This window comes from Ambystoma mexicanum, chromosome 4p (genome assembly GCF_040938575.1).
Source record: "Ambystoma mexicanum isolate Mex_15411 chromosome 4p, UKY_AmexF1_1, whole genome shotgun sequence".
Taxonomy (NCBI): domain Eukaryota; kingdom Metazoa; phylum Chordata; class Amphibia; order Caudata; family Ambystomatidae; genus Ambystoma; species Ambystoma mexicanum.
This window is the reverse complement of record NC_090927.1, coordinates 1,288,417,218-1,288,441,470: the sequence shown is the minus strand read 5'-3', so window position 1 is coordinate 1,288,441,470 and position 24,253 is coordinate 1,288,417,218. Positions and strand designations below refer to the sequence as shown.

Genomic DNA, 24,253 nt, shown 5'->3' with positions numbered 1-24,253 from the left:
GTATTGGTTGGTGGCAGCCATGGTGCATTATCCACTGGCTGCTCATCCCCCCCAATCTGGGGCCTTGTCAAGAGGGTCCTCAAAGGGATCATCTTCCTGAAAATACGGGTCTTCAGGAACCTCCTCTGGTACAGTCAAATCAAACACCTCCGCCTGAAGGGGGCAGGGGGTCCCCCTGAAATTTAGATACAGAAGGGTACAGGTCTTCTTCACTAGACCTTTTAGGTGTGGAAAACCTTTCTGAAAGGTCCACAAATGTGGCAAGCCTGTCCATACATCCTTCAAATCTATCTCTGGTCCATAAAGAGGAGCCAGAGGGGTATGGAAGTGGGAAGGGCTGTTAGGAAGAATCCTATGCAGTTCCCTTAGGGAGCACTACAGAAGATTAGGACTACATGTATTTGCAATAAATCCCCTTTGGTATCAGTCTGTACCACAAAGATTTAGTTGGTAGCTGTGGCTGAGCAGTCAGACTCATCTCAAGAGGGAGATGAGCAGTATTCACGGTTTACACAATAGGACTACAGTACTATGGTACAAGGAAACACTGACCAAAACTTTGTATCAAAAAGAATATATAGGGGGCGTGGCTAGCAGCACAATGGTGCAGACGTGATTCTGATCTGCTCCTCTGGCTTCGGCAAATATCCTGCTCTTACAACCTGATCCCTGATTTTGTGGGCATTTCTGACACTTGCATCATCAACCGAAGTATTGGGGTATCATCAGACGGAAAAACCAATAAAAACCGCAGCCCTGTGTTCGAGGCGAGTGAAGACTGAGTAGAAGCCTGCGTATCCAAGATGGCTGCAACCGTCTGAGCCCTGCTGAACCGCGGTAACTGATTGCAACACGAACAGCAGACCCAGCACAACATGGCAGACAGAGTGAACTCGGCCCGCGGATCTATTGGGAGGTACACCCTTCCCGACCACCCGTGCCTTGGAGCCAGCGGCCGGAACGAAGAGGGGGGCTGTGCGTGAGGCGTGGACCAGCGCCCCGAGGTGACGACTCGTGGCACCAGATGAGGACAACATGTGGGGGCCATGGGAAGGACCCCGCGCAGGACCGAAGCCCTACCGCCCGGAGACCTTGCGGTCCCCTGCGCCTTTTCGGCGCTCCTCCCCGCAACACCTGGAGATGGCGGAGGAGCCCGGGAGACTCTGCGACGGCTCGGTGAGCGCCCCCTGATGCCAGCTTGAGTCCACGACTTTGTGGAACTCGTTGGGGAGTCCGCTCTGGACGGCGCCCGCTTCGCACCGGGGGCTGGATGCTGTTGGCGTGTGCTGGGCGTGGCGCTCCAGTGCCTGGCGGATACGAGCTGACGGTGAGGGGTCCGCGCAACGAGAGACGCCTGGCCCAGCGCGCCCATTCCCTACCTGTAACTACCACCTGAGAGGTAGAGGAACCGGGCTGGCGTGGCGCTGGGGCAGGGTGCCATGTTACGGGACTGTATGCTGGCAGGACTGAGGAACTCTTGCTGCACCAATTAGGCCCCGGTGGGCATAATGCCAGGTTCCCAGGAACAACTACTGGCAGACACCACTCTTGAACTAGTCCACAAGCCACATACTGACAGGCGGCGCCGCCCAACCCCTCCAGCCTATCGGGCCCACGTCCCACTGGGGTTGCGGAATAACACTGATGTGCAGCATCCCCATCTCAACCTGACTCCTCCTCATTGCACGGAGCCTGCGACAATCGAAACAGACCCTGTACCTGCAACACTAAACTGATTTGTCACGACATCACAAGCGCCCGAGACCAGCAACACCCGGCATACCAACAAATCCTGAGCAGACCTAAAATGGCGCAATACCTACCTGCATCACAGAGTGAGACCCTTGTCGCCCATCCAACACCTGGGTTTCTGCGGCGCTGAACTCCGCACAACCCAAAGAGTAATCACCACACAATTGCGGTGCGGGCAGCCTGAATCTAAACCACTCGCGTTTAAGGTTGTGTGCACTGGCTTGTTGTGTCTGTACTTGTAAGGCCCAGTGTCTGGATTTGTTTGTTGCAAGTGTGCGTTACTTGTGTTGTGTGTGTGTGTGTTTGGGTATAGGTTGGCTAACCCAGTCGGGGTGTGTTTGGTGTTTGGTTGGTGTGTTTGAGGAAGTAGAAGCGGAGTGGTAAGTGCATTGACAGCTTGCTACCCAAGTCTGACGCAACGCTAAACTTCAAAATTCTATCTAGGTGTGACACAATGGTGATCGTCACAGTTCTATCTAAAGGTGACGCATGGCTAAACTTCACATTTTGCTCTAAATGGCAAAGAGACACCTGACTGTTTCAGCCAATTGCAAGGGATAGGTTGGGACAAGTAAGAAAGACAGAAACAAACAAAGGCACCCCACAGCCTGCACAGCATAGATGCAGACCAGCAGAGAAAATGGGGTTGGAGTCAACAAAAAACACAAAATAACCCCCCCCTGAAGACCACAACCTAGGCAGAAAACTATTGCACAAACAACAATGCCCTCCACAAAGGCACCTACAACAGGCCAAAAACGGATTGAAATCAATGTAAAACTACTCAACGAGCATTAAACAGCCCCTAAATCTACTTTTCCAGTGGTCTGCCTGCAGGATGCATTTGCAGTAATCATGAAGGCAAGGGGAAATTGCTGCAAGGAAAAGAGGCAAATAGACACCTCATGTTTCAGCCAATTGCAAGGTGTAGGGTGGCCAAAAACAAAAAGGACCACACCATAGATGCAGACCAGCTCAAAAAACGGGGTGGCAGTCAACAAAAAATAGAAAATAAACCCCATGTATGTAACCAGGGAGCTGAACACATGAATCAATACAGCTGGATTATATTCATGGGGCCATACATATTAATGAATTCTATATGGTGATATATGGTTCTGTGTACCATTATGTATTTGCTCTAATTATCAGCCTTTATCAGTTCCACAAATGGCACCCTCTTGCACATCAGGATCGAAACATCTTTTTCCGATAGTTTGGTGAGTCAAACACCTGTCCTCCCAGCCTCTACTTAATGTGTTTGTTTCCTCTATGTATAGGTGTGTTTCTTGAATAAAGGTTATATCAATGTGATTATCCCTCAGATAGTTCAACATTCTGCATCTTAATTGGGCTATTCAAATCCTGAATATTAATGTGAACATAGACATTCTGAAGGAAACAGGTCAGAGTAAATTTTCCAACAGAACTTCATAGCTAATCATAACGTTCATATACTATGACACTCCCATGCCTACACAGAGGGTAGGATGCATTTTAGTGTCAATACATTGTCCTGCAACAATCGTTTTCCATCCATCCAGACAGGCTATTGCCAGCATTAAACAATGGATTTTGAACCAAATAAATGTAAAAACCGCTAAGAAAAAGAGGCACTTTTCAAACCAGAAAGGTTAACAGTTGTGTAAAACATTGTGGTCCAAAAGCGGAGTCACAATAAGGGTAAATTGCAACCTATCAGAGTGGTATTGGCAATGCAAATCCCTGATACTCAACCTGACATTTCACAAACAGAAACCACATACCTGTCCCATGGTACACTGTTGTGGGGTTAAGAGGAACTGGGATTGACACCCTTCATATTACACCAGATGACAAAGTGTTTCCATTTACTGGAATAGCAATAACAAGTGTTAGGTTTTCAAGCTTCCCTGAGAATGTCCATGCATCTCTGAGGGAGCTGAAGGTGCCGGGCAGGGTAGTCTCACAGGGGGGGAGGGACATTTCCATTAGATGAGCGAACCAGGGTTGGAGTGCCCTCATGGGGGCCACCAATATAATGGTGACTGGTTCCTGGTGCAGCTTGTGCACTATTTTGTTGAGTAGGGGAGTAGGGTAGTCGGGGGTGGGGGGTAGGTGGAGCGTAAACAAATTTCCCTGACCATGCTATCCAGAGTCCGTTCCCCTTGGAGCGGTTCTGGGGATACCTGGAGGTGTAATCTTGGCATTGGGCGTTCTCGTGAGTAGCGAACAAGTCGATCTCTGGGAAGCCCCATTCTGCAAAGACGTTGAAGACCATGTCTTCGTGTAGACGCATTTGCATTCTAAGGGCAGTGGGAAATCTCTGCTGAGCACGTCCGCTAGAAGATAGAGTTCTCCCGGAACGTGTTGGGACAGCAGGAACAATTGGTGTTTGAGAGCCCACATCCAAATATTCTGGGACAGCTTGGATAGCCCTGGAGAGTGTGTGCCCCCCTGTTTGTTTAGGTATTACATGGCTGTGGTGCTGTCTGTCAGGACCAGAACTGTTTCCCTTGTAGCAGAATCTGAAAGGCCTTCAGTGCTTTGGCTACTGCTAATAGCTCTAACAGATTTATATGGTTGGATGCTACTTGAGGGGACCACACTCCTTGCGCTGTCTGCTGAAGCAGGTGAGCCCCCCCCCCACCCTGTGAGAGATGAGTCAATCGTGAGAGTGGCTTCTACAGGGGGGGTGGTGAAGGTATTCCCCTTCAAGAGGTTTTCCCTCGACCACCACTGCAGAGAGAGAACGAGGGCTGACGAGACAACTACCAGATCTGCCCATTGTCCGCTGGCCTGACACCACTGGCTGTTGAGCCACTCTTGCATGGGACGCAGCCGCGCGTGGGGAACTAAGTAAAGGCATGACGCCATCATACCTAGCAAGCGCATGGCCTTGCGACTGTCACTTCCCGACTGGCTACATATAGAGGGATCTGAGAAAGCATGTTCTGAACCCTCTCTGAAGGGAAGACGAGACCGTCCTTTGGCCGAATCGGAGCCCCTAGAAATTGCTCGACTTGGCTGGGATCTAAGCTGGATTTCTTTTCATTATTGGAATCCCAGACTGAACAGGAGGTCTATTGTCTTCTGAGTATTCCCTAGGCATGTTTCGTAAGAGTCCCCTGTTATGAGTGAGTCGTCGAGGTAAGAGTATACCGGGACGGATAGTCTGTGCAGGTGTTGCTGCCACTGCCAGGACCTTTGTAAACACCCTTGGCGCTGAGGCAATGCCGAAGGGGAGTACTTTGAATTGATAGTGCCTGTCCTCTATCATGAACCATAGATATTTTCTGTGCGCTGGCAGCATTGAAATATGGAAGTATGCATCTTTCATGTCCAATGTTGCCATATAATGCCCCTGTTTCAACAGTGGGATTACTTCCTGTAAGGTTACCATACGAAACATTTGAGGTCTGACAAATTTGTTCGTTGGGCGCAAGTCTAACACAGGGCTCATGGTGAGGTCCTTTTTGGGTACAAGGAAGTACACTGAATAAATACCCTTGTTTACCTGAAGAATCGGGACGGCTTCTATGGCGTCCTTTCCCAGAAGTGCCTCTACTTCTTGTATTAGGATTCGCCGATGGTCTGGCATCAGGGGTCGTGCTCTGGGCGGTCTGAATTTTGGGGGTTGGGCGAATTCATGGGAGGGGACCTGGATCCGTAGGTCATTTCTGACCAGAAGCTGTGGCTCCCCTGGAGTTGGGGCCTCTTCCTCTGCTTTTCCCGCGCCTGTGGCCCCTAGGTGGATAGCTGGCGGGGGTGCTGTATGCTTGTTCCAGTTGTTACCCGTGTTGTAGAAGTCCTGAGTGGAACAGGATTGGAAAGGACTGGCGGGAACCGCTTCCCCTCTGGGGGGAGAGTTTGTGTGATCTGCTGCAGAGACTTAAGAGTTTCGTGCTCTTTTTTGGCAGTCTCCAGAGCATCGTCGACTGCTTTACCAAAGATTCGACTCCTCGATAGGTTTGTTAATAAGAGCCGCTTGGGTCTCCGGCTTGAAGCCTGAGTTTCTGAGCCAAGTGTGCCATTTAAGCAGAGTGCCCTGAGCTAGGGATCTCCCTGCCGTTTCTGCAGTATCCAGAGTGTTTTTTAATACATTTAGGTTGACCTGCCTTTCCTCGGCCACGATGGCGAGTAATTTAATTCTTGTGGGCTCAGGTACCTACTGGAGACCATCTTGTAAAAGGTTTCATTGTGCATCAGCATAACTGGCAAGCAAAGTAGTGTTTGCTATGCGCGTGGTAAAAGCAGCTGCTGTGGTAATACGCTTACCCAAGGCATACAATATTTTCGACTCCTTATCGGGAGGTGCCTCTCCTGTAGCAAGGGGTACTCCCGCCCGTTTCCGGGTGGTGGTAACCACTAGGGAATCTAGGGTGGCATGACTCTTAATATATTGAGGGTCAGTAGGCGATGGCCGAAATAATTTCTCAACCCTTGGATTTACTGCCCTGTTCTGGGATGGTGTGACCAGAGAAGGAGCCAATCTCCTTTTAATAGAATTTAGGAGAGGAATGGCTTGACTGGAGGGAGGTTTTTCTTTAAGAATGTCCGCCAGGAAATCTTGTTCAGGTATGGCCTCTTGGGTGGCGATCTGAAAATGATTGTCTGCCTTCCTTAAGATGACATAAAAAGCCTCCTGATCTGGTGAAGCCTGGCTGGCTGGGGTGGAGGGAGGAGAGTCCACACATAGGACATCTGTGTCCTGATCGTGAGTAGGACGCGCCCATGGCTCCGCCGCAACCTGATGAGTGTCCTCCTAGTTGTCTGTGGCATCCGCCTGGTCATCTGCAGTGTAGTCCTGTATAGAGGTAGTATCTTCCTCCTCATCATAGATGTCTTCATATGTGTCCATCTGAATTTCCTCTTCAGGGTGGGTAGAAGTGAAAGGTTCCTGAGAAGTTTCTAAATTTCCAGGAAATCTCAAAGTTGACACAGAGAGAGGGTCCTCCCGAGGTCTCTTGGGGGTAGGGTTCTCTGAAAGTGAGACAATCCTTTGCAAGCGGTCCATGCACCCTTCAAATTTATCCCTAGTCCATTTAGACGAACCAGAAGGGGCAAAAGGTGGAAAATCTTCATTTTTTCACTTTGGCGCTGAAATTTGCTACTAATAGTGCTAGACAAAGGCTCCTGACTGTCTTCGTAGTCTTCGCGACCATCGGGGTGCTGTGGTGCGTCTTTAGACGTGTCTGCGGCACGCTCCTTGCATTTCGTCGACTCTCTAGGCATCAGCCCCACTGCCGAAGTAATCCTCGTGATGCTTTCGGCGATGACCGGCGAATCGGGGCGTGCTGTATGACTAGGAGGCCTAGCAGTAGATGTTTGCCCTACCAGGGCCTTTGGGGGCATCAGAGGGGCAGCTGAGCACGCTTCGCTGGCCAAATGTGATTTTGAGGTAGCGCCCTTATTTTTCAAAGGCCCAGTCGCAAGACGCTGCTGCGGATACGGGGAAGGATGTTGATCTCCAAGATCAGAGGATTGCATCGAAATCTTCGGCTGTCCTGTTGGTGCTTTCACCCGTTTCGATGGAACCGTCGAAACCGGGGATGGGGTTGTGTGCTTAGTGTTGATTTATTGTACGCCCCTGTCACCGGGTGTTGTCCCCGTAGCGTGACTCGCGTCAGGCCTAGAGGGGTCGGAGACGGGCGTGGCAGACCGAGAAGTGTCCATCATAAGGTCTATAGCATCCGATACGGACGCTTGATCACTAGTGCCCACGTCACTTTCGGCGGGTGCGGCGGTGGGGGAAGAAGATCCAGCCTGCACAATGCTGTAGATGGCCCACTGCTTAATGCAGCGCTCATTAAGTGTTTTAGGTCGAAGGAGTCTACAAGCCGCGCACCACGCTTCGTCGTGGTCAAGGGGTAGACAATTATCCTTCCACGGGTATCTGACCCTGCAAGAGGGGCAAAACCTAAATGGTGTCCTTTCCATAGTGAAAGGTAATGAAAATGATGACCAGACCTAGCGTGTAAAGAGGGGGAAAGAGGAGAGACATAGCGAAAGATATGACCACCCCGACCCCACTGTATATGCCGGCCAGAGGGCCCGACCACGTGGATGGCTTTGGCGCCGGATCTTAGGCGTCGAGGTCCACCCCCCTCGAAAGTCCCCGCAGTCTTCGTCGTAGTATTTGAAGCACTATCGAAGTGACTTTAGGGGAAATAACCGACAAAGTCGATAAACAAATATAAACAATGTCTCTTATGAAGAGCTGCGCAATAGGGCGACCAGTTATCTGGGTGGAAAAAAACAATCTGAGGGACCTCGGCGCGTGAGGGATTTTGAGTACACTACACGTCACGATAGGGATAGTGTTACAGACACGCATTTGCCGACGTCCCCTTTCGGTCCCTGAAAGACAAAATGCAATACTCTGTGGTTACCACTGGATGTCGGACCATATGCACAGCATGTGATTCTAAGCAGATTAACAAGCATCAGAAATAAAATATCGTGGTGATTCCAAGATGGCCGCCGACATGCGAGGACGTGCTTCTCACTCCTACGTCCGGGCCCTCAGTAGCAGGCCTACAGACTGACATCTTCAGCATAACAGTCTTGTAGCTTTTCCCGCTATCCAGCAAGAGCTGCCCCCAACCCCCTCCTTTTCAAGAAAGAAGGACGAGGCGACCCAGGGCAGAGAAGTGCTGCTGAACGGGGACTCCCTCCAAGCTATGGAGAGCGGCTTCCGAAGGACGTGGAAACTGCGCCTGTAAGCCGAGGGGGGGAAGGGCAGAGGCCGGAAGGGGGGATTGGAGTGGCAGATTGAGCAGCTGGCGTACCAGGAAGACGGGAAGGAGTGGGCCGTGGCCCAGGAGACTAACGGCAGAGCGGGTGTCTACAGGATCAGAGACGGACTGACAGTGCACCAAGTAACAGCAGCAACGCTACTGCCCTCCCCAAGAAGTGGAGAGCTGACCATCCCATCTCCCTCCACCCCACCCGAGTGGGTGAAGCAGTGAGTAAGGGGGGAGTGTGGGGAGGAGCGCGACCATCCCCCAGCCATTAAATACAGAAAGTCCATGATATCGTGTGGTTGGAAAGCCCCCTCCACAACCCCCCTCCCCTCCCCTTGAAAAGGAAAGGACCACAGAGTGGACATGCAGGAGGGGGGGGGGAGAAGAGCAGACAGGACGGGTCACACCAGGGAGATACTGAAGAAACACCTCAACAGCGGCTAAAGGATCTGGAGGACCCCCCTCCCCACAGCCAGTCCCTCATTAAGTTGCTGACTGACATGATCATTCCCTGTGGCGGCCTAGTGTATAACCACCAAGTCTCCAAGTGCTGGATTAGATCATTGTAGTGACCTGGGAAGGGACTGAGAAACGCGTCTGCAGCAGGAGTGTCCTCCCTTCCAGTCTGTCTGCCCTGGGGTGCTGAAACATAACGGCACCAGCCACCTGAAGGAACTAGACCCAGTAGTGGGGGCTCTTTCAAGGCCCGTGGATCTAACACCGTAAGGTGCATTTCAACTCGAAAGAGGGCACTGGGAAGAAGGCAGTCGTTTCTTACCTGTAACTCCATTTCTCCAGCGTTGGCATCTTTCAAGGATTCACATGCTGTGAATATTTCCCATCGTCAGGCTGGGAAACCTTGTTAACTTTAATATAGTGGTTTTCCTATGGAAAAACTTCAACACCTTGAGTGTCCTATCAACGTCTTTATGGGTGCTTTAGGCAGCACCAATGGGATGTCCAAACAATGAGGATACCTTAAGAGGATGTTTGCCTGAAAGGGGGAGGATAGAGGGCGCATGTGAAGCCATGAAAGATACCAATGCTGGAGAAATGGAGTTACAGGTAAGAAACTACTCCCTTCTCCAGCATTGGATCTTTCATGGATTCACATGCTGTGAAAGGCTACGTAACAGTAAGAGGACGCGGTGGTGCATAACAGGCAAACAGGACGCATACGAGAGGCAATATAAACAACAGAAAGATATGACTTTCAGTTAAACGAGAACGAAAAACGAGCAGAACTCAAACCCCGGAAGCGGCAGGGATTACATTATTGGAGCAGCCATTGAAGGACAGCACGCACAACTTGCACGTCCTCAGCATGTTGATTCAGGCAATAGTCTCTTGTGAGTGTGTGGTACTGCCCACGTCGCTGCCTGGCAAATGTCACTGAGCGGTAGAGTGAGCCGTGGGAGTCGACTGTAAAGGCTTGTTTTTTTCTGGCAGAATGATATCGTAGATGACACCCATCGTGAAATGCCTGGCTTCGAAATCGGTTTCCCCTTGGTGGAGGGGCCGAAAGCCGCAAAGAGTTGCTTAAATGTCCTGAACGACTTAGTCCGGTCCAGATAGAACTTCAAAACCCTCTTGACATCTATGGAATGCAATGCTTTCTCTGCTGGAGTGGAAGCCTTAGGAAAAAATGTTGGTAAGGTTATTGTAGTGTTCTTGTTAAAGTCTGATGGAATCTTAGGAATAAAGTGGTGATTCGTAAAAAGGCAAACCTTGTCCTTCATGAAACACAATTATGGAGGGTCAATGACCAGAGCCTGCTGTCCTGCTGTTCCGAAACCATCCTGGAAGATATAATAACCACCAGAAAAATGACCTTCCATGTGAGAAATGTTATGGCAGCCATTGACATAGGCTCAAACAGTGGTTTCATGAGGGCCGCGAGCACCAAGTTGAGACTCCAGACCGGAGAAAACTTTTTCTTTGGGGGAAAAGTCTTGAAAAGGCCCTTGAGGAAATGTTTAATCAACCCGTCACTGAACAGATGCGTAGAGTTGTGCCGCCGCATGTACCTTGAGATGGCTGCCAAGTGGACCTTGATAGATGACGTCAGACCCTCCTTTGCCAACAGCAGAAGGTAAGGAGTTGTGGAGGTGAAACCCACAACGGCTGCAAGCCCAGCTGCTGAGAACACCAGGTACAGAAACTTTTCCACTTACGGGTGTATGACCCGTTGGTAGATGGCGCCCTTGCTGCAGCCAAGATGCAGCAACATTCCTGAGGAATCTTCAGACTTCCAAATTCGGAGTGGTCAGGAGCCATGCTGCTAGGTTGAGGGAGCCTGGGTTGTGAGGCCACACCATCCTCTTGTTCTTTAAAACCCAGGTGAAGAGGGGCATCCCTTGCTAGGTGAAGAAGGTCTGAGAACCAGGTTTTTCTGGGCCAGAACAGGGCCACCAGGATGATCCTGCATGGATCCTTGCTAAGAAAAGCGTAGGCGAACAGGCCTGTCCACGGGAACGAGAATGCGTCCCCACTGGAGTCCAGATGAGACACCATGCTGGTGAAGAGATGGCATTGTTTGTTCTCGGGGCTGGCGAACATGTCCAGAGGGGGAGTCCCCCATTTTCCAAATATCTTCACCACCTGGTCATCCTTAAGCCCCATTCGTGCATCTGAGCAGACTCCCTTCTGAGAGCATCTGCCTGAATATTTTGAATCCCTGGTAGGTAGAAAGCCAGGAGCTGAACCCTGTGTGCTATGGCCCAGTGTCAGATTGCCTGAGCCTCCTGGGGTAGGGGCTGTGAATGCGTTTCCCCCTGTCTGTGTAGATAGAACATAGTTGTGGTGTTTTCGGTGAGAATCCGTACCATCGAGTTTTGATTGAGGGAAAGAAAAGATGCGAGTGCCCAGTGAACTTCCCTCAATTCCAGAATATTGATATGCAAAGAAAGAACTGGTTCAGGTGAGCACCCCATCCGATCTGGGAGGCATTGGTAACGATTGTCTTCCAAAAATCTGGTTCCACCAGGGGCATGCCCCTTACGAGAGGGAGTCCACCACCGCGGGGCATTTGCCAGTGACCGGGAGATGAGCACCCTGTCAGACCAGGAGCCTTGGATCTGCGACAACATTGAAGCTAGAAACACGTGCACCAGCCGCATTAACAGACAATTCGGAATGAGTAGGATCCAGGATGTCATGGTGCAGAGAAGAGACATGCACAAGCGAACTGTGACTGAAGTTCCCGATAAAATTGATCCCGCCAGGACAACAGCTTCTCTATCCTTACCTTTGACGGCTTGACCTGATTGAGCAACGTCTAAAAATGAGCCCACAGAAAAACCAAATTCCTTGAGGGAGTCAGACAAGATTTGCCAAAGTTGACTGCGAAGCCCAGTCGCTGCAAAAGGGGCATAGCTGCTCTGAGAGACTCCGAGGTCCGCTAACAAGTTGATCCCCTGACTAACCAGTCATCCAGGTACAGATAAACATGGTGTCCGTTTCTGTGGAGGTAAGCCGCCACCAGAGCCAGGCACTTGGTGAAAGTCCTAGGGCTGACTTCAGGCTAAAAGAGGAGAACCCAAAACTGGTAATGCTGTCGCCATGCACCGCAATTTCTGATGTCTGCGGTGCATGGGGATGTGAAAATCTGCATCCTCGAGAACCAACAATGCCAGAAATTCCCCTGGCTGAACAGTTCGTATGATGTCTTGCAACGTTAGCATCCTGAATTTTTGTCGCTTTATATTCTTGTTGAGCAGTCACAGGTCCAGAATGGGGCACCATGTTCCGTTCGGCTTTTTGATGACAAAGAACCTGGAGTAGGTTCCTGTTCCTTTTTCCGATGCCGGGATCCTCTCGATTGGCTCATTTTTGCAGCATGAGACGATCCTCCCGACGCAGAACCGGAAGGTGCGGCTGAGCTTTTTTCACCGGAGGAATAGGGAGTTGCGGACGCCTGAACTCCGAGTGGCTGTATTGGACTGCTTCCAGCACCCATCTGTGCCACCCTTTCGCCCCCAATCGACTGCCCTTGTGACAGTCATTGTTGAGGCTTGGACTGACAGCCTCTTTGAGAGGAGGTGGAACCCCTTCTATCATGGTCCTTGATATTCCTTGCATCGCTGTCTGGACTCGAAGGAACGTCGGAAGCCCTGGAAGAAGTAGGTAGATCGACCGTACCCCTTGTCACGAGAACCTACAAACCTTGCATTTCCCGAAACCCAGCGAAAGGGGCGAAAAGAACATCTGCCCTGCAGGACAGTCAGGGACCTCGCAGTATCAGAGTATGCCTTCATGTTCTTCAATGCGTCGTCAATCTTCTCCCTGAAAAGATGTTCCCCCTCGCAAGGCTTGTCCACCACTTTATGCTAAACCTCTGGCTAGAAATCAGTGCAGCGAAGCCAGGCCTGACACCGCAGAACCACGCCATTATTAATATTCTTAAACCCAATCTCTGCCAGGTCGACCGCAATATTAATACTATGATTCAACGCTTCCTCCTCATGAACCAAAAGCATAGCCTCCTTCCACTGTTGCTCTGGCAGGTGGTCCAACAGAGGCGCCAACCTGTGCCACATCTTGCGGTCGTACCGCGCCATGATAACCAACGAGTTGGCAGCCTTAACCGCAGTAGCACCCACATTGAGGAACTTCTTTCCTAAAGGGGCCAGCTTACTGCCATCATTTTCAGGGGTTGTCGCACACTTGTGCTGGGTAGGAGCCTTTTGACTTGCTGCCGCCGAAACCACTAACTCCGGAGTAGGCTGTGACATCAGGCCCTTCGGAGTGGACTCCGGTGCATTGAACTTCTTTTCCAAGCGGCCTTTGACCGCAGGCTCCGTGAACGGGTCCCTCATTGTCTGAAGCCCCACCTGCCACACATGGTCCAATATAGGGATCGAGAAAACCGCCTTTCTCCTCTTCCCCATATCCTCAAACAAAAAGCAGTCCTTCTCCTCCTTTGGGATGAGGCCAAACGCGTGACAGGCTTTAGACATCCTGGCATGAAACTCTCTAATATTATCCGGCGGAGATAGCTGGGCCAGACTACTCTGAGCATCCAGAGCTGGGTCAGTATCCCAGGTGTCCGCCCGTCTGGGCTAAGATGAGACCGTCGAGAGAGTGTCCTGTGGAACATTGTCCTACTCAGATTCCACTAGTTCCCCTTCCTCACGATCCCTGCGAGGAGAACTGAACACCCTGGAAGATGGCAGAGGAGGCCAAACCGGGGAAGACCTTCTGGGATGAGATCCTCGACCACAAGGGGCTTCCTGAGACATCCTTCTGATGAGGAATGGTAGGTGGGTCCTGCATCAACGGAACAGTCGGAGCCTGAGGCACAGGGAGCCTGGCATCCAATTGCCCCAGGAGAGATTGCAATGTAGTAAGCACTTGCATCGAGAGTAACGAGTGCAGATTGACAAGAGGATACTGAGGCGGGACAGCCCCCAGAAATCCTGACATGGACGGAAGAGAAGGCTGCAGTCCCAAAACCGAGGGATCGAGAAACGGCTGCTCTTCCTCCTCCGGATCCGAGAACTCAATAACCAAGGTCGGCTCATGTTGGAGAAGAGCCATTGGAAGTATGGACGTAAATCCTGTCCCAGACTGCCACGCTGTATCTTTGGAAGTCGATGGACCTCCAGCAGGGACCTGCGTCGCAGTCTACTTCTGCCTTTCCACCGTCACCAGAGCGGTCGTCAGCAGGGTCGTTGACTGGGTCGTCTCTGGAAGGGTCATTGACGGACCCATCGTCAGCTGGGTCGTCGACGGGGTCATAGATGTTAAAGCTGTCATCGACTGAAGGTCCCTTGTGGAAGAGGCTGTCCTCGGTGGATCAGAGGATAACAGCACAGGCATCGGCGTGGTCTTCGGCACTGACGCATCCTAAGACGGAGAAGAACCGCCTGGACAAGGACTTGGACCAGTGTTTTGATGACTCATGGCCTGAAGAGGAGTGACGCCTCTCCTTGGAAGAAGACTTCTTCGTCGACAAGGACGACGAATGAGACCTGGACTTCTGCTTGTCTGATGCCGAGGCCTTGTCAGACGGTTCCAGAGGTCTGTTCGGCCGTGAACCCGAGTCCTTCGGCTTATCCTCCCGTGGCGCAGGCTTGCCTTGAGAAGGGGGGCCCCGAACCCACACTACTCGGCACCGGTCAAGCCACCGAAGACTCTCAGCCTTTTCCCAAATCCGACACTGGCCTGGCCTCACTTTAGGCATCGGCTCCATTGACCGCGCCGTCTGGAGCGAAGGCGACCTCTTGGCCAAAGGAGTAGAGGACCTGCCCCTGTGGGAAGAGCCAACCTCCGAAGCTGGATAGGCCCCCTCTTTCAGCCAACAAATCAATCTCCTGTTACGGTCCCTGAGGGTCTTCTGGGAGAACCTCTGACAGATGTCACAGTTCTCAGCCGAGTGATTGGGGTATAAGCAGTACGAGCAGTCCGCATGGCCGTCCCCTTCGTACACATTCTTGAGGCCGCGGTCTCACACAACCGAAATAATGACTTTTTTTCGGACCCACAGATGACATGACAGGACGTAGAAGTATTCAAAGGACCACTGGAACCTGCGCATTTTCTGGAGAGAACACGAGGTGATCCCAACTGTTTGGAAGACGGTTGAAATCTGAAGAGAAGCCGCAGGGTGGGGCTATATTCTGGACATCCCATTGGTGCTGCCTAAAGCACCCATAAAGACGTCAATACATAAAGACTCAAGGTATCAATGTTTTTCCATAGGAAAACCACTATATTAAAGTTACTGAGGTTTCCCAGCCTGATTACGGGAAATATTCACAGCATGTGAATCCATGAAAGATCCAATGGTGGAGAACTCTACAGATTCCAGGGGCTAAGGCAAGGCCACTCCGACCAAATCTAAAGGGGCAGCTGGAACATTGCTGGCAGCAGCATCAGGAAGAGGCGCAAGAGTCAGCCACAGGGAAACATACAGGGGGGGGCCCAAAGAGGCGAGCCCATATACCATGACCTTGAATAAGAAGGACCTGCAAGGATGCCTCAGTCGTATTGAGAAAAGGATGATGAGCTCACTTCAGGACCAATTCGTGAAAATGAAGGAAGATCGTAAGAGCTCACTGCATGAAGTTAGGAAGGAAATCACTAACTGAAGAGGTCCGTCGGAAAATGACAGAGGAAATCAAACAAAAGAGAGACCTTTTGGAACAAGTAGCTAGGGCCACCCATAACTTCGAATTACAGGTGGAGGACTTGGAAAATTGCCCCCACAGGTTGATTGTGCAAGTGAATGGCCTGAGTGAGGAGATCCTAGATGCGAACCTGAGGGATACTATGAAACAATGCTCTGGTAGCCTTTTGACAGGGATTCAACCAGAGGAGGTGAAGATTGACCAGGTGCACAGGGTGGGACCCAAAAGGAGGGCTCCAGGAGCAAAGTCACAAGATGTCCTGGTGGCCCTACCTTCATACACAATGAAAGAGGACATACTCGGAGCGGCTAGGTTCCACCCCGGAATAACGATCAACGGAACCCAGATTTCCCTCCATCAGGACTTGGTGCTAACCACACTACAAGAAGGCTACGCAACCGCTGAAAATTCTGATAGCCAAAAACATTGCTTACAAGTGGACATTTGGTTTGGTCTCCTGTTTACATGGGAATGGAACCAGCAAAGAGTCACGACACACGAGGAGGGGCTGTCACTAATGAACATAGAAGAAGCTCCCCAGATACAAATGCCTAGATCAGCTCACCCTGGAGAGGGCATTAGATCCTGGGAATGGTCTATGAGACAGGGAAGGAGAGGAGGCAGGGAAGTAATACTGAAAGGCCCCCAGGCCAAATGAAGGGCTGGGTACTCTACAGGGGGTAGTCGAGTGGGGCTAAATTACATATGGCTCAGAAACCTCTGAATAGGGCAAGATGGGAGGGGACATAATTCTATTAGGAACGAGAGGGACCGGAGGGAGGGGAGGTGGGGGTTGATCTTGGAATCTGTTATGGGGTGTGGTTCACCCCACCAGGATTGAACAAGGTCGAAGGCCCCAGGATTGTATCTGGGGTGGTTCTTGGGACCTCAGGCCCTGAGTGGGAATTGGGCGAGGGAGGGTTGGGGTGGGATGTGGGTCGGGGGGTCGAGTTGAGTCTTGGGAAGTTAGGCGGCAGGGGGGCAATATGTGCAAGATAGTGGGTAAGGAGGGGGGAATGAGAAAAGGGGGTCTCAAGCATGCAGAGCATCTCCAGAATGTGGTAAACATACTACTGATACGGCCACTACGTGTGAGATACCACTTAGGATTACATCATGTAATGTAAGGGATCTAAATTTGCCCAGAAAGGAAAATGAGGGAGGCTATGGAACCAGAAACTGAATCCCAGATAAGAGATACCTTGCAAACATTAGCAAAGAAGAAAAGAGCTCAGCTGGAATTACTCTGCTCAGGCATGGCGAAAAGATCTTTATTGTATACCAGACAGCGTTATTAACGTGAACAGAGCCCACAGACTCTTGGATAGACAACTGAGATGGGCAGAGGAAAACCGTACCATTACAGCCCTGAAACAGCAGGATGGGTTGAGACGGAGAAGATATTGCGCTCCTTCGAGCAATTCTATGGTTCCCCTGTACAAATCCGATAATCCCGACCAACAGACAGTAAAACACTATTATGGACAGGCTTCAATGTGTAAATTGGTAGGCTTTGATAGGGAGCGATTGGAGGAGGAAATTACTAGCAAGGATGTGGAGGCTGTGATGAAGGGTCTACCGCAGAACAAAACTCCCGGACCAGATGGTTATCCAGCTTATTTCTACCAAATGTTATGCACTAAATGAGCCCAAAGCTTGCAAGCCTCTAACTCACCAGAGAGGTATGATGACCCCCCTCAATGGCAGTGATCAAAGTCGTAGTACTCCCTAAACCCAATAAGGACCCGAAGCTCTGTGGGTCCTATCGCCCCATTGAGCTCTTAAACTTGGACGCTAAAATATACACAGAGGGTTCTTGTGGCCCAATTATTGCCTGTCCTGCCAGATCTAGTGGGTACGGACCAATCAGGGTTTATTCGGGGCAGACACATATGGGACAACACTAGAAGGGTGTCCCATTTACTAGAAAAGGTGGAGCGTAGTAAAGTTCCAGCTGTACTAATAGAGCTTGATGCCGAAAAAGCGTTAGACTGTGCTGAATGGCCACGATGAGAATTTCTATTAATTCACGCTTGTCTGAAATAGTGCAAATCTGTTGAGGGACAAGACAGGGGTGCCCCTTGTCCCCACTCCTATACTCGAGTATCTAGAACCGCTACTAATGTCCATAAGGCAAAACCGGGCAATACAAGGGATAGGATTTGAAGGCGGGGGACATAAAATAATAGCTTTTGCAGATGTTCTGTTGTTGACCCTGACAAATCCAGACACCTCAATACTAGCGTTACTGCAAGAATTCTCCACAGTGGAAAAAGTAGCAGGGCTAAAAATCAACATGGCCAAATCAGAACTGTTAAATCTTGTGCTTACAAAAAACATCTGAATGTTTTACAGAAAGTGTCCCCAATTAAAATAGCAACAGATACAATAGCATACCTCGGAGTGAAGTTAACTAATTCTATTTCTACCAAATACAGGGCAAATTTCTCAGAGCTACTCTTTAAATTCAAGGCAGAGTTCAACAGATGGAATTCATTACAAATTTCCTGGTTGGGGAGGATAGCCTCAATAAAAATGGTGGTGGTCCCTAGCGCTACCTAGCCCTACCTCTTCTGGCGCCTTCAGTCAAGGTTCCACTAACGTTTTTTAAAGTGCTGAATAGACATATAACTCAATTTATTTGGCAAAACAAATGCCCCAGAATAGCTTTGGTGACCTTGATGGCCCCTATGTTGAAGGTGGGCTTTGATCTCCCGAACTTTGATAACGGCAGCTCAGTTGTCCTGCGAGAATGGCTTTCAAATGACATGTCAAAACCATGGGCTAGAATGGACGAGGTTGTGGTTGGTACTCCCCTGGAGGGTGTGCTGTAGTTGAGTAGACAGGACAGGCCTAGGAATATAAGTATGAGTCACATTATCTGGGTGGTATGCAAAATATGGGACCGCCCCATTAGACAGGGGCAATTGTCCACAATCCCATCCCCAGTTACCCCAATACTTGGGAATCAGCAGTTTTCCCCAGGAATGTACCAGGGTTCCTTTGCAAAATGGCATGAAGTGGGGTGCAAAAAGGTGGGAAATATGATGGAGGAGGGTGAGGTCAGAACATTTGAGGAATGTAAACAACAGCTAGAAATTTCCCAAAAAGATAGGATGGAATATTACCAACTAAGACACTGGTTGGAACAACCGGACATTAGAAAAGCAGGGCAAAGAGGCTGGACTCCTTTCAAAAATGTATGACAACTCACACGGGGGGTCAAACAACTAGTATCAAATCTATCTGGGATCCTACAGGGTGAAGCCCCTGACCGTACATAAAATAAACCTACCCCCAGAAAGAATGGATGTGTGGCCTCTTCTGGAATTCCAGATCCCAACAAAACCCCAAAGCAAAGCGTTTATGATCTTGTTGATAGTGGCTTGGGTGATAGTAGCAAGGAAGTGGAAATGGAAAGCGCCTCCTACGAATGCCGAATGGATCCGCAAAGTATGGAAAAAAGGCAATGGAATGGATCATGTACGGAATACAAGGCGACAGACACATTTTGCCATGAACGGAGATTGATATTGGACTATCTCAGGGGAGACTATATGCTGCATTGGTGCCCCCAGAACCGGACACTTTTGGACATAATGTAGACACTAAAGCCCACGTAAACGAGATAAGAGTTGTATCACGAAGAGATCCAAATGCAGGCACGGGTTGAGGGGGGGCAAATGGGGAGGGGAATAAGGGAAGGGGGAGTGGGTTTGTTTTGTAATTCTGAAAAAAGCTAATAAAAATCAATTAAAGACAAATATAGTGGCATACGTAAGGAAGTGTTAGTTTTCCAATATTAATGCCCATATGTAGACTGTGGTTGGCATTAAGTGAAATGTTTCAGGAGAAAGGATCTAGAACCACAACAAAAAGGTCACCTGTGCTTTCGACCATATTTTCCATTCGAAGAGTATTTCTTCAAGTAGTTTAATATCCCGAATCACAGCAGTGGTGCCTATCTGTAGAATGAACTGCCCACTGTCAGTAATACGAAGAATGTGTTCATCACAGCAGCCAGTAAGAAGAGTCTACAAAAATAAGAAACAGTTTTAAATCACAGAAATCATTTAGTTAGAAAATGGTTTTAATGTGCATCATTGGTAACAAAGGACATATTAAAGATTAGCCAGGCTTACTTCTCGCACTCTGAAACACTTGTGTATGAGCGCGATATAAATAAAAAAATCATATTTCTCAAACCGGACAACAACTGGCCAAATATATATGAATTATACCTTCAGAATGTGGAACCCCACAATACACTTTGGTTTAATTAACAGCTGACGAATTATTGAATAGCCATCACAGTTTTCCATCTCTTGCATTCGTTGCTGGTTAAGTTTCATAGAAGAAAGTATGACTTGTAATGCCAAAGCTTGAGTCTCTTCAGACCTGCTGAGATCCACAACCTAGAAAGACAAGTCACTGCTAAATCAAAATTGCAACACATAATATTAAAATGCGTCTGGCACAACCAATATTTATTATGGAAATTACAGGGAAAGCAATGCGCTTCTGGCACAAAAATGCTAAAAAAAATTGTAATTGATTTACAGAGCAGAGCACCAGTGTCCTTAACAATGTTTTCAGCGGATGTTCATATAAGAGATGATGCAGCTGAGGTAGAAACATGAACCAGGTACGTGGACAGTAGGGAATGATATAGGAACGGAGAGTGGAGGAATTGCTATGCTTAGTATGATGCAGTGAGGAATACGTGCTCTGGGAATGTTGTAGGGAAGTACGGGGAGAGGAAAAAATTGAGATATGGTGGAGTAGAATGATATCAAAGTGGTTCTTCAGAAAGGAGGAAAGCCAAGAGGTTGGATTTAAATAGTGAGAGTCGGAGTAGTGTGGAGGGGCATTATTCCATAGTAAGGGAGTGAGGAGTGCAGAAACAAGAGGTAGAGCAAGGGGCACAGAGATTCCAAGGAGTTTAGCCGAGGATGATCGTAGGGAGCGAGGGTGAGATTCTGAAGTGAGATGGGCCGATAGGTAGGGTGGGACAAGTCTGTGTATAGTTATGAATAGGAGAATTAGTTCATACTTTGCCCTCCATCTCATAATTAGCCAACTGATGACAGGCAGGGGAGGTGGAGGTCAAGCAGGGAAGCTGGAAGAGTGTACACTGAAAAGTTGAGGACTTTGGCTAGAGGTGAAATAGCATAGTTGGGAAAGCCATAGGGGAGACTTTCAAAGTAGTCCGGTCAAGAGTACTAAAGCGCAGATTAGGTGCTTAACAGTGTTGAAGGGGGGGGGGAAATACCTTATTTTTCTGATGTCGAGGAGATTAAGTCTGGCAGTTGTGGCAGATATGGAGATCAAGAGTGAGAAGTTGTGAGATGGGTCGAAGATAACTCCAAGGTTGCAAGCAGAGTAGGAAAGATGGTCAGGAGAGGAGAATAGAAGATGGAAAGAGGAAGAGATGGCCGATTTGGATGGGGACTTCAGTCTTAGGGGAGTTGAACATGAGCAAGTGAGAGGCCATCAAATATATGATAACATAGAAACAGACATTTTTTACCGTAACTGGACATATAAGGAGGGAAAGGAGAAGATCAGTGTGTCGTCATCAAAAAGTGGCAGTAGGAGGAGATCAATGTGCCAAGAGCAGAGGTACAGAGTGTTAAGATAAGTGGACCCAAGACTGACCCTTGGAGAACACCAAGAGTAAGGGGACTAAGTGGGGATGTAAGGCTGTTACAAGACACCTGGAAGTGTCAGCGGGCAAGATCTGAAGCAAACCAAGCAAGGGCCTTGCCCCTGATATATGGGAGAGAAAGTGTTGAGAGAAGGTTGGGGCGGTTGATGGTATCAAAGGCAGCGGAGAGGTTGAGTAGAATAAGAACAGATCAAGGGTTAGCATGGCAAGCGAAAGATGTAGTTGCTGACATTGAGGAGAGCGGACTAAGCAGAGTGCAAAAGCCAGAAGCCAGATTGAAGGATTCTGGAGATTGTGTGTGGCAAGGAACTCAGTGAGTCGGTTGAAGACTAGACAATCTAGGATTTTGGAATAGTGAGGTAGAAGAGACAGGGCACAGGTTGGCAGGACAGTTGGGATCTAGGCCAGGTTGCTTAAGGATAGGATGACAGTAGCCGACTTGTAGGATGATGCAAAAGGGTCACTGTCAAGAGAGGAGTTGACGAGGGAAGTAAGATATGGGGCAACATTATGAGCTATGAGTTTCACTATGTGCAGAGCTGAAGGGCTGATGGGGGCACATGAAGGGTTAGCACTAAGAAGGGCAAGAATCTCAACTGGGTCAGTGGGAGCATAAGAAGACATTTTTGCAAGAGAGCAGGGTAGAGGTGGTGGAGAAAATTGACCAGCTGAGGGTGTCGAAGGTAATTTGTGAAGGTATTTTGAAAGTTGGAAATGTTAGAAGCAAAGTAGAGAGCACGATTGTTAACAGAACGAGTAGAGATGTAGGAGGGATTTGGAGGTGGAAGAATGGAGTTGAGAGATTTTTGGAGGTGCCTTGGTTGAGAGGATTGAGACAAAATGAGAGAGAGATAGAAGTCACAGTAATTTTGAAGAGCAGTTTGTTAGAGTTGGAGATCTGAGAAGTGTCAAGATCTTTGCCAAGCGCAAAGGTTTTTCCTCATTGTTGATTAAAGGGTGAGGAAGGAAGGTGTAATACAAGGCCATGAAGAGGAGGGTTTAGGATGGAATGTAGTAAGAGGGAAGCAAGGAGAAGGGTGAGTTAAGAGCAGCATTAAAGTCAGTGAAGAGTTGATCAGTGGAACAGAGAAATTTGCATTGGAGGAGAGCGCATGGTGTAGGTCAGCGAGGTAACTCAGGAATTTGGAGGGAAACTTGTGTTTGGTAACAGAAGTGGCAGATGGAGGAAGAGAGAGGGGTGGAAGTAGGAGTAGAGATTGAGGCAAAGATGATGGAATGATCAGAGGGGAAGGAAGTGTTGGAGATATTAGAGGCAGAGAGTTGAGATGAGAATAAGGTCAAGGAAGTTACATTTGAATAGGTGGGCAGAAAGTGGACAGGAGGGAGCGAGTGGTTAAGGAGAAAAGAGCTACAGTCAGTAAATAGAGTGGGGGAGAGAAGGGAGTTAAAGTCACCAGTGAAGAAGTGACGATGGGGAGGAACGGAATCAATTAGTTGGGAGAGGTGGTCAATAAGTAGACCAGTGGGACCAGATATCCGACAGAGAAATGTGAATGTCATGGGGAGCAGTGATTGTGGAAATAGCGTATTTCAGACAGGGAGAAATTGCGAGAGCTAGGGGAGTAGGAGATATAGGAAGTTTGCAAGATGAAAACAGTCCTACACCACAATCCCTGCCAGTTGGGCGGTTTGGGTGGATTAAGTTGTAGTAGGATCGCGAAGGGCTGCAAGGGTTGCAGAGTCTAAGGATAAATGCAGGTTTATTTGAGGTTAATGAGGTCAACAGAGGGGGAATGAGAAAGAAAGACGTCTGAGATAAAGTCTTATTACACACAGAATGTGCATTCCAAAGAGCAATATAAAGTAAGTGAGATGTAGAAGTAAAGTGATGTTGAGTCTGAAGAAGAGCAGCTTTAGGGCTAGATACGAGAAGGAGTAGTGATGACAGTTAGGGTTGGAGTAGATGTGGGAGGAAAGGGGAGACATCAAGGAAAAGTTAAGATGGTTTTGAGAAGATGGGAATTAAGAAGGGTCAAACAGAAAATAAGAGCAGTGCACGGTGAAAGCAAGACTGAACAACGATGTAGTTGGTGTGGTACTTACAAGCAAGTAGCAGGACACCGCAAAGTAACAGCTCATAGGCAAAGAGGCAGTACACTTGGCAAAAATTCAAAACGCTGACTGTTGTATTAGAAATAATGGATCAATGTTAATGGAATATTTCTTGAATTTATCAGAAAGTCTTTGTCGAACTGTGAATGGTACCAGCAGAGCTGTGCCAAAAGGAAGGGACTATAATATTAGTACTGTAGGATATGAAGATTTTTTTGAATGGATTTTAATTGCCAAGAATTATAGGTGCAAATCATTATGGATCACATTTTTTTTTTGGAGTTCTCACATGTCTGTTGGCATAAAAGCATATAAAGTAAAAAAAACTATTTTAGATTTGATATACTGTACATAATTATAACTTGTATCGATGTATTAATGTTATTAACAGCAATTATACAAAACAGTTTATTATAAATAAAGTGGATATCACTACTAGTCTATTATTGAAGGGTCCAACATCAGATAAAAGAAAAATAATATTTTTTTAAAAAACAATAAAATCTCTATTTCGAATTATAGGCCGGCGATAGCCACCCTAAAGTAAAGATGACACCTGGGGGGCGTGGCTTGATGGCTACGTGAGAGGACGTTCCCTGGAGGAGCTCCCGATGATCCGATCCTGATCCTGGGAAAAAGTGATGGTTTTTGGCGGACTTTCGAGCCCACGGTGCATCTAAAGTCGTATGAAAGTGGGGGGCACACGGTGCGTGCCCTCCCCAACGGCGGGACTGCATATTCACGGAACTAGACCCCGAAAAAGTTGGCGGTCGCGCAAAGGAAGGGGAGCACCCAAGATGGCCGCCTGTGGACAAAGGGCCATAAAAGGTCCGACGCGCTGAGGAAGACAAGGTTGGTCGGAACGTGGGCGAGCCCAACTAGATAGACGGGTCGCATGCGCCTCG

General features: G+C 48.8%; 1 protein-coding gene across 1 annotated transcript in view; it reads right to left on the bottom strand.

Moving 5' to 3' along the window:
• LYST (lysosomal trafficking regulator) overlaps positions 1 to 24,253 on the bottom strand; it is a 3,942,656-nt gene that overhangs the window by 2,679,540 nt on the left and 1,238,863 nt on the right. Inside the window, exons 18-19 of the mRNA XM_069606985.1 lie at positions 19,849 to 20,022; positions 19,492 to 19,641 (exon numbers count right to left, since the gene is read on the bottom strand). Coding sequence (XP_069463086.1) covers positions 19,492 to 19,641; positions 19,849 to 20,022 — 324 coding nt within the window. The remainder of the gene's footprint in view (positions 1 to 19,491; positions 19,642 to 19,848; positions 20,023 to 24,253) is intronic.